This window comes from Rhagoletis zephyria, unplaced genomic scaffold, assembly GCF_001687245.7.
Source record: "Rhagoletis zephyria isolate East Lansing unplaced genomic scaffold, Rhagoletis_zephyria_1.1 Rzeph_scaffold_04521, whole genome shotgun sequence".
Classification (NCBI taxonomy): Eukaryota; Metazoa; Arthropoda; class Insecta; order Diptera; family Tephritidae; genus Rhagoletis; species Rhagoletis zephyria.
This window is the reverse complement of record NW_016161604.1, coordinates 18,198-30,058: the sequence shown is the minus strand read 5'-3', so window position 1 is coordinate 30,058 and position 11,861 is coordinate 18,198. Positions and strand designations below refer to the sequence as shown.

Here is an 11,861-nt window from a genome sequence, read left to right as displayed (position 1 = left end):
CAAATAACTGAGAGTCACAGCTATTGATTTTTTTATTTACTCCAAAGCGTCTCATTATCACTGGCTGCGTTTGCGTCATATCTTCCCATCAACTTACTTAATTTGGTTAATGTGCTGCAGCTTCTTTTTTGAACTCGTTGTTCACCTTTTTTTAAACGAGTTCATGAATATGGAAATGTCGCGCCGGCACATTCGGCATGTTATTGAAATTGTCCAGACATCCAGACGTTTGCGTTACATGAGTACTTAACATACATACTTTCAGGAAACGGAACTTAGTGGCACGAACGGGAGTTGGGAATTCGTTAACGGGAAAATTATGCAGCCGCCGCGTGCCGCTTTGAGTCACTTTGTTAGCGGCTGTATATGTATGGAAAAGTATTGGAAAATGGGCTTGTGACTACATTAGTCATACGCAAGCTCATTATTAATTTCCACAAAATACAAATTAATATTATTTTTTAACGAGCCAATCAATCCCAACCAACTAGAGTTTCAGTCAAAGTACACATATAAAAAGGTTCATTTTCGGTGTAGGAGACATAACTAAGTCAAACTTAAATCGAGCAATATGAATACCTTAGTCATTTTCGTCGCTGGTGAGTACTACTCATTCAAGGATTCTCGGAGATAAGGAAACCACATTCCTTACAAACTTTTCTTTCAGCTCTCCTCTGCGTACAAGCGCTCTCAGTACCCAAGTTGAACACCACTTCATCCGAATCCAGCGAGGAGGAATATCGCGTCATTTTACCTGCTGGTGATAAACGTCCTGTCAGCTTAGAAGGCGTTGGAGTCGGTGGTAGTCCACCTGATTTAAAATCGGTCGAAGTGAAAGTACCAAGCGATGCAAAACCATCAACCAAACAGGAGTTAATTTCCGAAGCTCTGACCGCACGTGGTATTGACATTGAAGCGCAGAAACAAGTTTTGGTCGTGCGTGATAGACGTCAGGCGCCTGTTGCGAGCGCAGCCAATAAAAATAATACGAATGTTACAACTGTAGCGGGTGAACCCACGAGTACTGCAGAAAAGGTGATGCCAGCGACTGGAAGGCTTGCAAAGGCGCATGCTGTGGTCGCAAGGCTAAACAGTCGCCAGTAAGGCAAATAATTGACTTGAAACATAGGATTTAGAAGGAATGGCGAAGGACTTCTTTAAACTTATTGATTGTTTATTTTTTATTGTTTTTTTTTCTAATTTTTAATACTGATTATTTTATTTGAAATAAAAGTTTCGAAAGTATCTTAAAAAAACGTTTTTTTTTTGTTACAATAATATTGCAAGCACTTGGCAGCCTTACATCTTACAAATTTAGAAATGTAAAACCTTTTGTCCAGCACAGTATAAACAACTCTGTGATATTGAAAACAAGGGGTTTCGAGGGTTTCGCCTACGCAAAGGGAATACCATTTCCGGACCACAACCAAACTATGCTTGAACGTTAGTATCCGTACTTGGTGGTTAAATTACCGCATCGCCGCTAATGGGACTGACGCTGGTCCGATTTGCTTTCTTCCGTCTAGCATTCGACAAGGAAAACTTTCGAGGCGCTAGTAGGCATGTCAGTGGCAAAAATACAACGATGTATTTCTTTGATTTGATACATCGAAGGGCATATATCGATGAATCGATTTGCTTGGAATTTCCAGATATTATTTCACAGCAAAATATGTATGTTACAAAAAAAAAATTGTAAAAACTTCAAATTAATTACTGTAACTGAGGAAATTATGTTTCTAATGGAAATTTTTAGAGCCATTTACATTTTTTTGCCACTTCTCTTTTCTGCAGTCAGTTTTCAAAAACATTGATGTATCGATGCAAAGCTCTGATCAGTTCTTGTTCGCTACATCCTGCTACAACCTCTGGTACTGAAAGTTTAGCTTCGGAGAAAATACTCAGTGTCCTGATATTTTTTTTAATGTATGGCTGTCGCTTGCCAGAGCTTTTCATAGCGGTATCAAGAAAACCATTGCCAGAAAAAACTTGCCAGCAACAGGATTTTTTAGTCCAGGCACTGCTAAAAAGTATATCAGATAAGAAAATCTTCCCAGCACCAAAAGTGGTTATCTCAAACTATTATTCTGGAACCAGTCCAGTCTCTAAGAAGATACACTTGTTTCAGGACGACCTATCCTAAGCCCGTCAAGGTTACCCTTATAAGGCGTAACGTGAACGTACTAGATAAAATCTATCTACCTACCCAAGTCAAGATATTGCGTGGTAGTGCCGGTCCAGGCACTACGAGAGATAACCGTTATTGAGAGAATCTGTTCAGTGCCAGAAGTGATTATCTCTGATTAATTTTTGTATGCTAGGCCTTGTCCAGATACTATTGGGTGAGAACATCGCAAAGAAAATCTATTAAGCGCCGGAATAGATTATCGGTAGAAGGGATTTCCTTGCCAGAAGCTGTTTGGCGCTGTCGAAAAAATCTCAGTTACGGAAATCGAGCCAGGCTCTAGATGGGCTCAGGGCTTTGCCTAGAGAATTTCCGACCGGGCAGCTAGGAACCCACTGTGTCCACATTCTGACTTACCAGGATAATAAGAAAGATCCCACATACCACATTATTTGATGAAGTAGCATATTTTCTATACGGAATCATGGAGTGGAGTGGAATATTATTGAAGCCCTAGCCTTTTACAAGCGAAAGGTTATCAAGTTTTTTCAAGGAAAAAATCATATTTTTCAGGATAATTTTGGAATCTTTATTTCAAATACAAAACCAAAAAAAGAATCAAAAGTATTACAGATTGAGTAATGTGTAGTAACAAAAAAATTATCACACATTTTATAGAAAATACAATACTAAATACGTGCTTTTATCCTTCTGAAATCCTACGTTTCAAGTCACTAATTTGTCTTAGTGCCAACAGTAGCTGCGGCCGAAGCAGGTGCCTTTGTCACGCCTCCAACTGCTGACACCGCCTTCACTGTACTACTTGCGCTTTCGCTGGCTACCGTTGTAATTTCCGGTGACGTTTTCCCTGCTGCGGTTGTACCAGACAATTGACGTCTATTACGCACTAAGGCTCGTTTTTGGGCTTCACTGCCTATGCCCGGTGCCTTCAGAGCTTCGGAGATAAACTGCTGCTTGGTTGATGGCTTTGCATTGCTTGGCACTTTAACCTCGACAGATTTTAAATCTGGTGGACTAGCAGCGGCACCAACGCCCGCTGAGCCGACAGGACGTTTATCACCAGCAGGTAAAATGACGCGGTGTTCCTCCTCGCTGGATTCGGATGAAGTGGAAGTCAGCTTGGGCACGGCGAGCGCATGTACACTGAGGATAGCTACAAGGAGTATTTGTTAATTTGGTATAATTAAGAATCCTTGGGTAGTACTTACCAGTGGCGAAAATCACTAGAGTCTTCATGTTTCTCGGTTAACGTTTAGTTTAGTTATGTCTTCTGTTTTGACTTTGAATCTTTTTATATACAAACTTTGATGAAAGTTTACTCACTTCGAATCTTTTGGTGAAACTTTTACATAATCACTAGCGCAATTGGGTCACCTTTTAATTGTAACTTAACTTAATAAAGCGTGACTGGTAAAAAAACTTTCACTTCTTCCTTTCGACCTCTTCATTGCATTGCAGTTTTCTTACACGCATCACTCCAAAATTTGAGCACACACCTTTTTTTCTTCAATCACATATGTACATGTTCACACGAATAACGGAGAGTCACAGCTATTGATTTTTTTATTTACTAAAAGCTTCTCATTATCATTGGCAGCGTATGCGTCATATCTTCCCGTCGTCTTACTTAATTTGGTTAATGTGTTGCATCTTCTTTTCGAACTCGTTAGTGAACTTTTTTTTTTCAAACAAGTTCACGAATATGGAAACGTCGCGCCGGCGCATTCATTGTTAATGAAATTGTTCCAGACGTCCAAATGCTTGTGTTACTTGGGAACTTGACATACTTTCTGGAAATAGAACTTAGTGGTACGAACGGGAATTTGTTAACAGGAAAATTATGCAGCCGCCGATTTGAGTCACTTTATTAGGTGCTACATATGTATGTAGGATGAAGCATTGGAAAATAGGCTTGTGACTATATTAACTAGTCAAACGAATGCTCATTATAAACTGCCATAACATTCAAATTAATTTAATTTTTATCGAGCCAATCGATTCGAACCAGGCAGAGGTTCAGCGAAGTTGTGTATAAAAAGGTTCAAAGTCAGGACAGAAGACATAACTAAGGCAAAGCAACATAAGTCGAGCAACATGAAGACCTTAGTGCTTTTCGCCGCTGGTGGCTACTACTTAAATATTCAAGGATTCTCCTCTGCGTACAGGCGCTCTCAGTGCCCAAGTTGAAGTTGTCGGTGGAAGTGAAAGTACCAAGCGATGCAAAACAATCAACCAAGCAGCAACGAAGCTCTGACTGTACGTGGTCTTGACAGTGAAGTGCAGAAGCAAGTCTTGGCTGTGCGCAGCTAATAAGGCGATTTCGAAAGTGACAGCCGTAGCGGGTGAACGCGCGAGCACTACAGAAAAGGTGTTGGCAGCGAATGGAGGCGCTACAAAGATGTCTGCTAAAGCAAATTAGTGGTTTGAAACTGGCTTTTCCAAATGCTAAAATATTTTATTAAGCTGGATTACTTCTTGTTGTTATTATAAACTTTTTTAAATCCAAATATGAATACAATAAATGATCGCAGGATATATAATTTCAATTTTACAATCAATTAATTTTAATAAGCTCGAAGACTGAATAATTATATTTGACACAAAAATTCAAAATCACAAAATAACGATTGCATTTTTTCGAAAATATGAAATTCCAGATTAAAGGATTATTTTTTATCGAAAAAATAAAAATCGAAATAACAACATTTTTACAATATTCTAAAAATAAAAATTTTGATATTTAAGGCCGGAACATCTCTTCGCTGAATCGGAAGTAGAGAAAATAAACCGTCTACTCGGACTCATCAAATGGGAACTGCACTTGCAATGTCCATGTATGGCACAACATTCAAACCTGCTAGGAATATAGGCCGAATCATGACAACCCAAGGATGGAGGAACTTTTAAAGAAGCCGAGGAAAGATAAAGTCAGATTAACAGCTACGATAACGGGATATTGGCCCATTGGTGAAATTGACCTTCCGTACAACCAAGGGTACCGTTGCTGCAACGGTCAAACATTATATTCGTGAGTGCCCAGCATCAGTGTTGGGAAATGAAATTGTTCCTTCAGTACGAAATCTATACAAAAACTGTACTTTTCAACTGTAAGTTGTATCGACTTTTTTGTTTGTTCATGTATTTCCTTAGTACATGTATACATAGATTTACTTCAAGGCCAATGAATTGATGGTATTCATGGGAAAGTTTATGTACATATTTAACATAAATGTGTATGCACATATTTTAAGGTATGTGATGGTTGATATCACACCTTGTGCTATGATATATATGGTTTGTTGAAAACCTTTTTTTCAAAACATACAAAGCAAAAACGAGAAGGCGAAGACAAAGAGAGAAAAAAAATTCCCGCAGTGAATTTTCAGAGCTATATGCTTATGGTATTCATCATTGTATTAAAAAGTACTGCGTAGTAGGAAAGTATATTTTAAACAAAATTGTATTAAAAAAGTACAATTGTACCAAAAATGCGAACACTGCCCAGTATTGTCACGCATAAGGTATGATACACTAGGGAGATCTCCAAATGCTCCATTTCTAACATAAATAGATTCAAGCGGTGTGACCAAGCTGACGAATCATGAAAGCAGATACAATTAGGGATCTCAGAGAAAGCGTATCAAAATGGTGCTCTCAGCGCTAAGTGGGTTCTGAGCAAGTACTCAGGCGATGCTTCTACCAATCAACCAACCATAAATGGATTATTTTCAAAAAATGGCAGTCGATGGATGTGAATTATAGCTGAAAGAAAGGACAATTAAAAGCCTTACCCAAAATGCTCTTTGTTTTTGATATTTAGCAGCAAATTTTAATGCAAATCATTATCCATTCTCAATGCTTATTCTAACTATGTAATTTCCAATTTCCAAATAATGCTTAAAAACATAAATGTGATAATAATTATAATATCTCTCACCTGCTCGAATATAACACCCTGCCATTCTGATAGATGCGCACAAATTTATTTGGTGTCGTAATGGTATGTAGATAACTTTGTTTCCCATTATAGAAGTAAGTGTCGGGTTTCCAAATGCGTGCCAACATCGAAACACTCAAAGCCAATGTATCCTGTGCGCCCTTGAAGGCTAAACGTTTATCCACCCACGATTGACGGAAATAGCAATCCATGGAATATGTCTGCCAATAGATGAATGAATACAAAAAAAAAAAGAAAATAAATATGCTTACTTTCAGGCAAAGCTAAATTACCACAGAGAATTTAATGGAAATGAAAAGGCGTCGCGTTGATTGAATAACATACTGTGTACGGATGTATGTGTATGGTTACAAATGTATGTTTGTAGGTGTGCAAATGTGTATGAATTCGTGGTGTGAGAGTGTAAGTGTTTGCTAAATCAACAAATAATAAATTGAAGTCAGTCTGCGCGTGACTCTTATCGTCTAAGCGTTTTTGCCTACCATCCATTCGTAGTTTTTTTTTTGCTGAATTTAATTGGTTTTGATTTGTGTAACTGGTAAGAGTAAATAAATTTGTTAGGCTTTTCAACACAAATAAACACTTGTAAAATAATTAATAAGAAATGTTTACACGCAATTTGTTGGTTCGGCGAAGAAGCTGTTGAAGTGTGAAAATGCTGGAGGTGGGCGCTCCTTCCTTCATAGTACAGAACTAATTAGCGTTATTAATTGGAAAATTAAATTGCCTTTACATGCAAATGTCGACCTGTTTATGATTGATGTTCTTGCTGCCATTTAAATATGTATGTATGTTTGTATATACATAAATATTTTTTTTGTGGGAAACATTTTGGTTTTGTTTGAGTTTATAGTAGGAGTATAAAATCTTTTTGCATTGACTTACCATATCCACTTCGGAAATGGGGCCCATACTGCGTACCATTATATCAACTTCAACTGTAGTAGGTGGACCTGGAAAGAGTTAAATAAGTATTCATTTCAAATTTGTATGAAAAAGTGAATTTATAAATATGGCATTTCATTTGCATTATTTGCAAAAAGTTTATTCAAAAAAGAAATATTTAAAGTGTTAGTTAAGTGGAATGGCATCACAGGATAAGTCGCTCACTAATTTTAAATTCAGTAAGATTCAAGTGACGGCCTGCATACCAGTAACAGGGGCGCGGAACTTTCTCCCATTGGAGCTTCTATTTTTTAAGTTTCAGGCACGCTGTAAGCTATAAGACTAAAAGTAAAAGTGATTCTCTCATATTAATATGCTAGCCAACTACCCTAATATTATTAGGTCATTCTTTGCAAATAAAAAATCCTTGTCGCAACACTGATTTATACCTCAAAGCAGTGAGACTGTTTGACGATTTTCGCCACAAAGGCGATTTACAACGCTAACGCGAGAGCAAAACAGGAAACGGAAATGCTTAATCAAGCGTGTGTATGTATGTGTAAGCACATTCCCACATGCAAAATGCACAAAAAAAGAAGTTAGTGTAAACATAAAAGTGTGAAAGATCTCTTAAATGCATTTGCAGCATTTGTATGGCTGTTGTGCAAAATACCAGTAAAATATAGAACGTAAAGCGACAGCGAGCAAAAAACATTGTCAAAGAGAATTTGCAAACAAGCTTATTTGGCACACTAAGTATTTGAGAAAGGTAACAGCTTTTCAAATTCACCTGTGAATAACGCGATTTGCTGTTTTTGAAAGACGTTTTTTTTTTCTTAATTGGAAATTTGCTAGCAGCAAAATGTTGTAATTGCTAAGAAAATATATGTATGCAAATTGTCAATTTCCTTATGCTCTTTGTTGTTTATTGCTTTCCAAGCGTTTTCAACGGCAAACAATTTCTGTGCCTCAACACTTTCCGCACGCAATTCAGCTGCTCGGATTTCCTCTAACACCGCGGTTGTTTGATCGCTGTTTTAAGGGAGGAGAAGGCTAATCAGAAAGTGTTGGGTGTAATACGCGTTTGCTGTCACTGGCCCTAAATACATATACTCGTTCCACTTTCTTCCTTTGCATTCAGCGTGTCAGCGGTCATATTCGCTTAGACACAAGCCTTATCAACGTCCGTTAAGCACAGTTGCTGCGTTTAGTTATCTCGCCTGCATACGAAGCTTCGATGAGAATCTCCGCCTCGCTAATTTCTTTGCCTTCATCATTTGAAGGGCATCGCTGCTATTCGCCATTACTATTTGATGGAACGATTGCCTTAGCTGACAGTTTCATAAATGTCAGTTTTCGGAATTGTCGCCAGTGATCTTAGCTAGCGGAAGCTTTTCAGATTTTCCGAAAATTTATGCATGAGTATGTTACATACAACAGTGGTGGGCATATTTAAGTATCTTTCGTTTTTAAAGTATCCAGTTTGGGTACTAAATACCCAAATATGCACTTAGTAACTATGGGGCGTTCTATACCAAAACGGACAGGGTTTACATTTCATGCTGTTTGATTTGTTTCAAATTTTTAGGGTTGATGCATAAACATAAATAATAAATAAATATGAAATTTTAGCTTGATTAATACATTTTTAAAAACTTTACAGCACAAAAACAAAAACAAATCGAACTTAATAGTTTTCCAAATATCTGGAGAACGGGGCGAGAAAAAAATTTCAGAAAAATCACACATGGAAAATTCCGAAATAGTATTGTAATGCTCCGACAATCCTAAAATAGTTCCGTAAATCGCGAAGTAGTCGCAATAGACCTCAAATAGTCCTGAAGCGACGAAATTCTTTTTTTATATTAGTAGTGTATTTAGCATCAAATCGTAAGTACTAAGTCCTTTTGTATTTTTTGCACGCTGTGGTAAGTAAATCCAAAGTCTCTACTTAAGTACTTTTGTACTTGGTGTTTCATTAGGTGAAACTAACTAAATACTTAGTATTTAGTACTGTGACAATAAGTTAACACTATCATACTCGATACATATTTAGTAAATAAAATTCTGCCCATCGCTGACATACATACATAAATCAAAAAAGTGGATACGCTAAAAATTTCAGCACAACTGGGCCAGATGAATAGCAACCGAAAAGTCTTCGTTTGTCATTTGCTAAAATCCTAGGCATTTAGCAGCTTATTTTCTCCATTCACACACTCATGAATGCCCCCACCAATGTTGCCGATTTACGCCTATGGTCTCCAGTGCAATAGCACATAGCGAATATTTGAGTATGCATTGCTTTAAAAATTCTTCAATTCTGCTGAAGCGTTTTGCTCTTGACAAATTATACGCCAATTACTTGAGTGTCAAAGGACATGACGGTGGTTACCCCAACTATTTGCTACCAATGATTTGTTTAATCAAATGCTTGGCTCATTTTTTATTAAGTTGCCCTTGCTACTTACATACATTGCCTTTCATAATTCAGAAGCTTTTTAAAAGTATTCAAAGTATGATGCTGCATGGAAATAGAAATGCGTAGCAGCACTTTATTTGATTAACTCAAAGCTAAATGTTTTTGCTCCCTTTTCTAATAATAATCGTTTCTGGTTTATGTATTTATAGAATTTAACTTAGTATTAGACAAAAACATTTTGTATACTTAAGTACGCTTAGGCTATTTTCCATTGTTAATTAATGGATGCAGCGCAGTTAAGGTGGCCATTGGGTGATGCAAATTCCTTTGAGCCTTTGAATGTCCTATTGGAATTTAACGACTCAATTTTTATTTGATTACGGGAACTCGGCTAAGCAGTTGGCTGCCTAGACTTAGTATTTATGTATGACAAAACGCTATGCAGAGCATCAGCACGCAATCATTTGAAAAGCCTGTAAAAAAAAGTAAGTGAACCTGGGCCACACTGGAGAAGTGAAACTTACGTTACATATCTATTTTGTCTCACAACCAATATATATACATATGTACATACATACATACATCTGCTTTTGCTTANAACCTCTACCCCTGTTCGTTCTAATTACATACATTTATGTTATTCCGTTTACATTTATCATAATTTTTATCTTTATACTCTATCGCTAACGAAATCGATAGTAACATCCAAAATATCGATAACAAAACCGATAAAAGTATCGATAACAAAATCGATGACAAATTCGATAAAAATTTCGATAGCAAAATCGATTATAATATTGGTAGCAAAATCGATTAAAATATCGCTAACAAACCCGATAAATAATCGATTGGAAAATCGATAAAACTATCGATAAAAATATCGAAAAAATTCTATAAATAATTGATAACAAAATTGATAAATAATCGATAAAATATCGATGACAAATTCGATTAAAATTTCGATAGCGAAATCGATAATATTAGTAGCAAAATTAATTAGAAAATCGATTAAGATTCATACCCTCAACGCACAAGATATTATAAGCCGTCTTAGATAACCTAACGTAAGTGATATGTCCGCAAAGAAGTTCTTGTAGTTCTCAAAGGATCTGACGACGAAATAAATTTTAAAGAACTTTTTGCTTTTCATTCGCTGGCAGCAACAATGTTGTTGTTGTATTCAATGGTATATCTGATAAAAAATGTACCTTTAACTTTAGAGTCGACTTTATTTTAAATATTTATAAACACGGGCCATAGTTTACCCAAAAAAAAACCGCATAAATCCAGTGCAAACTTTGTGCAATATTAAAAAAAAGAAAAACAAAAAAAAATTTCGAGCTTTTTAATAGGATTTCTTAGAAAGATTTAGCATTTTCGTCCCTACAAAGTATGTTTGATGATTTTTTCGTATGGAAGAAAATGAGCAACACCTTCAACAAAAAAATGGTTCCAAAAATCAACACTTGCACTTAGTGATATAAAAATTGATGGGCTACAATGCGGCATACGTAAAACCTTTCTAGTTAAAATGAATTTTTGTTTTGAATATTGTTTAAACATTTTACGAAGTTAGAAAACTGGATTTATATATGTTTTGTTAAAAAATAAACTATGTTTTTATAAAAAAATACCTAATATTAAATAACAAAAAATAATCTCCTTAAACTTGTCATTGTGTGGGGCGCCTATAACTATGACTCGAGGTGTAGTACGTTTTTGACAATTTCTGCATGATTAAAAAATAAATAAACGCCAAAATAAATTAATTAACTTGAAGCATTTCATATAATCGTTTTTTTTTTCAAAAAAGCCTCCACTTACCGCCAAATCCCGGTCGTATGCTATTATCATAGCCCGTAATAAATTGTCCAGCAACTCGGAAATATTCGCATGATTGTTGCGTTGCGTCAAGCGCATGTGAGAAGCAGCCACCGACCAGGAAGCGGGCGCACGTGAACCCAAGCCGGACAAAGCCGCTGCAGCAGACATAACACCGACGTCATGGTCAGCGCTACGCACAGACACTCCGGCGACATTGGTTGCATTCGTTGTGGACATCGAGACAGAAACGGAGATGGCAGATGCATGCACCACCATGCTGGACGTTGGAGATGTTGGACATTGGAGACCAATTAATGTGAATGTGATGTTGTATGGCCGGCATGAGAATGCAGCTAATCAAAAGTTTTAATAAGCGACGCATGAAGCTGCTTAAAAGGCCAATTTGGTGGCGGCCACTAGCGTGGGTTGCTGAAGGCGCCGCTGAAGGTTTGTGGTGGTGGGTGGTGGTGGTGGTGGATTGCGCCAGCGGAATGCATGATGCCTCGGTGGTTGTTGTTGTCACTTCAACGATGCTATTGTGTTGATTTTTCTTTTATTGTTTTTTTTGCATTTGTTACATTTTGGCCATTTTTGTCGGGTGTCGGAGTGGCATAGTTTTATTTGTT

The 11,861-nt window shown here is 36.9% G+C and overlaps 1 protein-coding gene across 1 annotated transcript in view; it reads right to left on the bottom strand.

Moving 5' to 3' along the window:
* LOC108370853 (gamma-aminobutyric acid receptor alpha-like) overlaps positions 1-11,824 on the bottom strand; it is a 24,892-nt gene extending 13,068 nt beyond the window's left edge. Inside the window, 6 exon segments of the mRNA XM_017626272.1 lie at positions 6,084-6,304; positions 6,990-7,057; positions 11,236-11,271; positions 11,274-11,529; positions 11,531-11,768; positions 11,814-11,824. Coding sequence (XP_017481761.1) covers positions 6,084-6,304; positions 6,990-7,057; positions 11,236-11,271; positions 11,274-11,529; positions 11,531-11,768; positions 11,814-11,824 — 830 coding nt within the window.
* Positions 11,825-11,861: the final 37 nt, after the last annotated feature.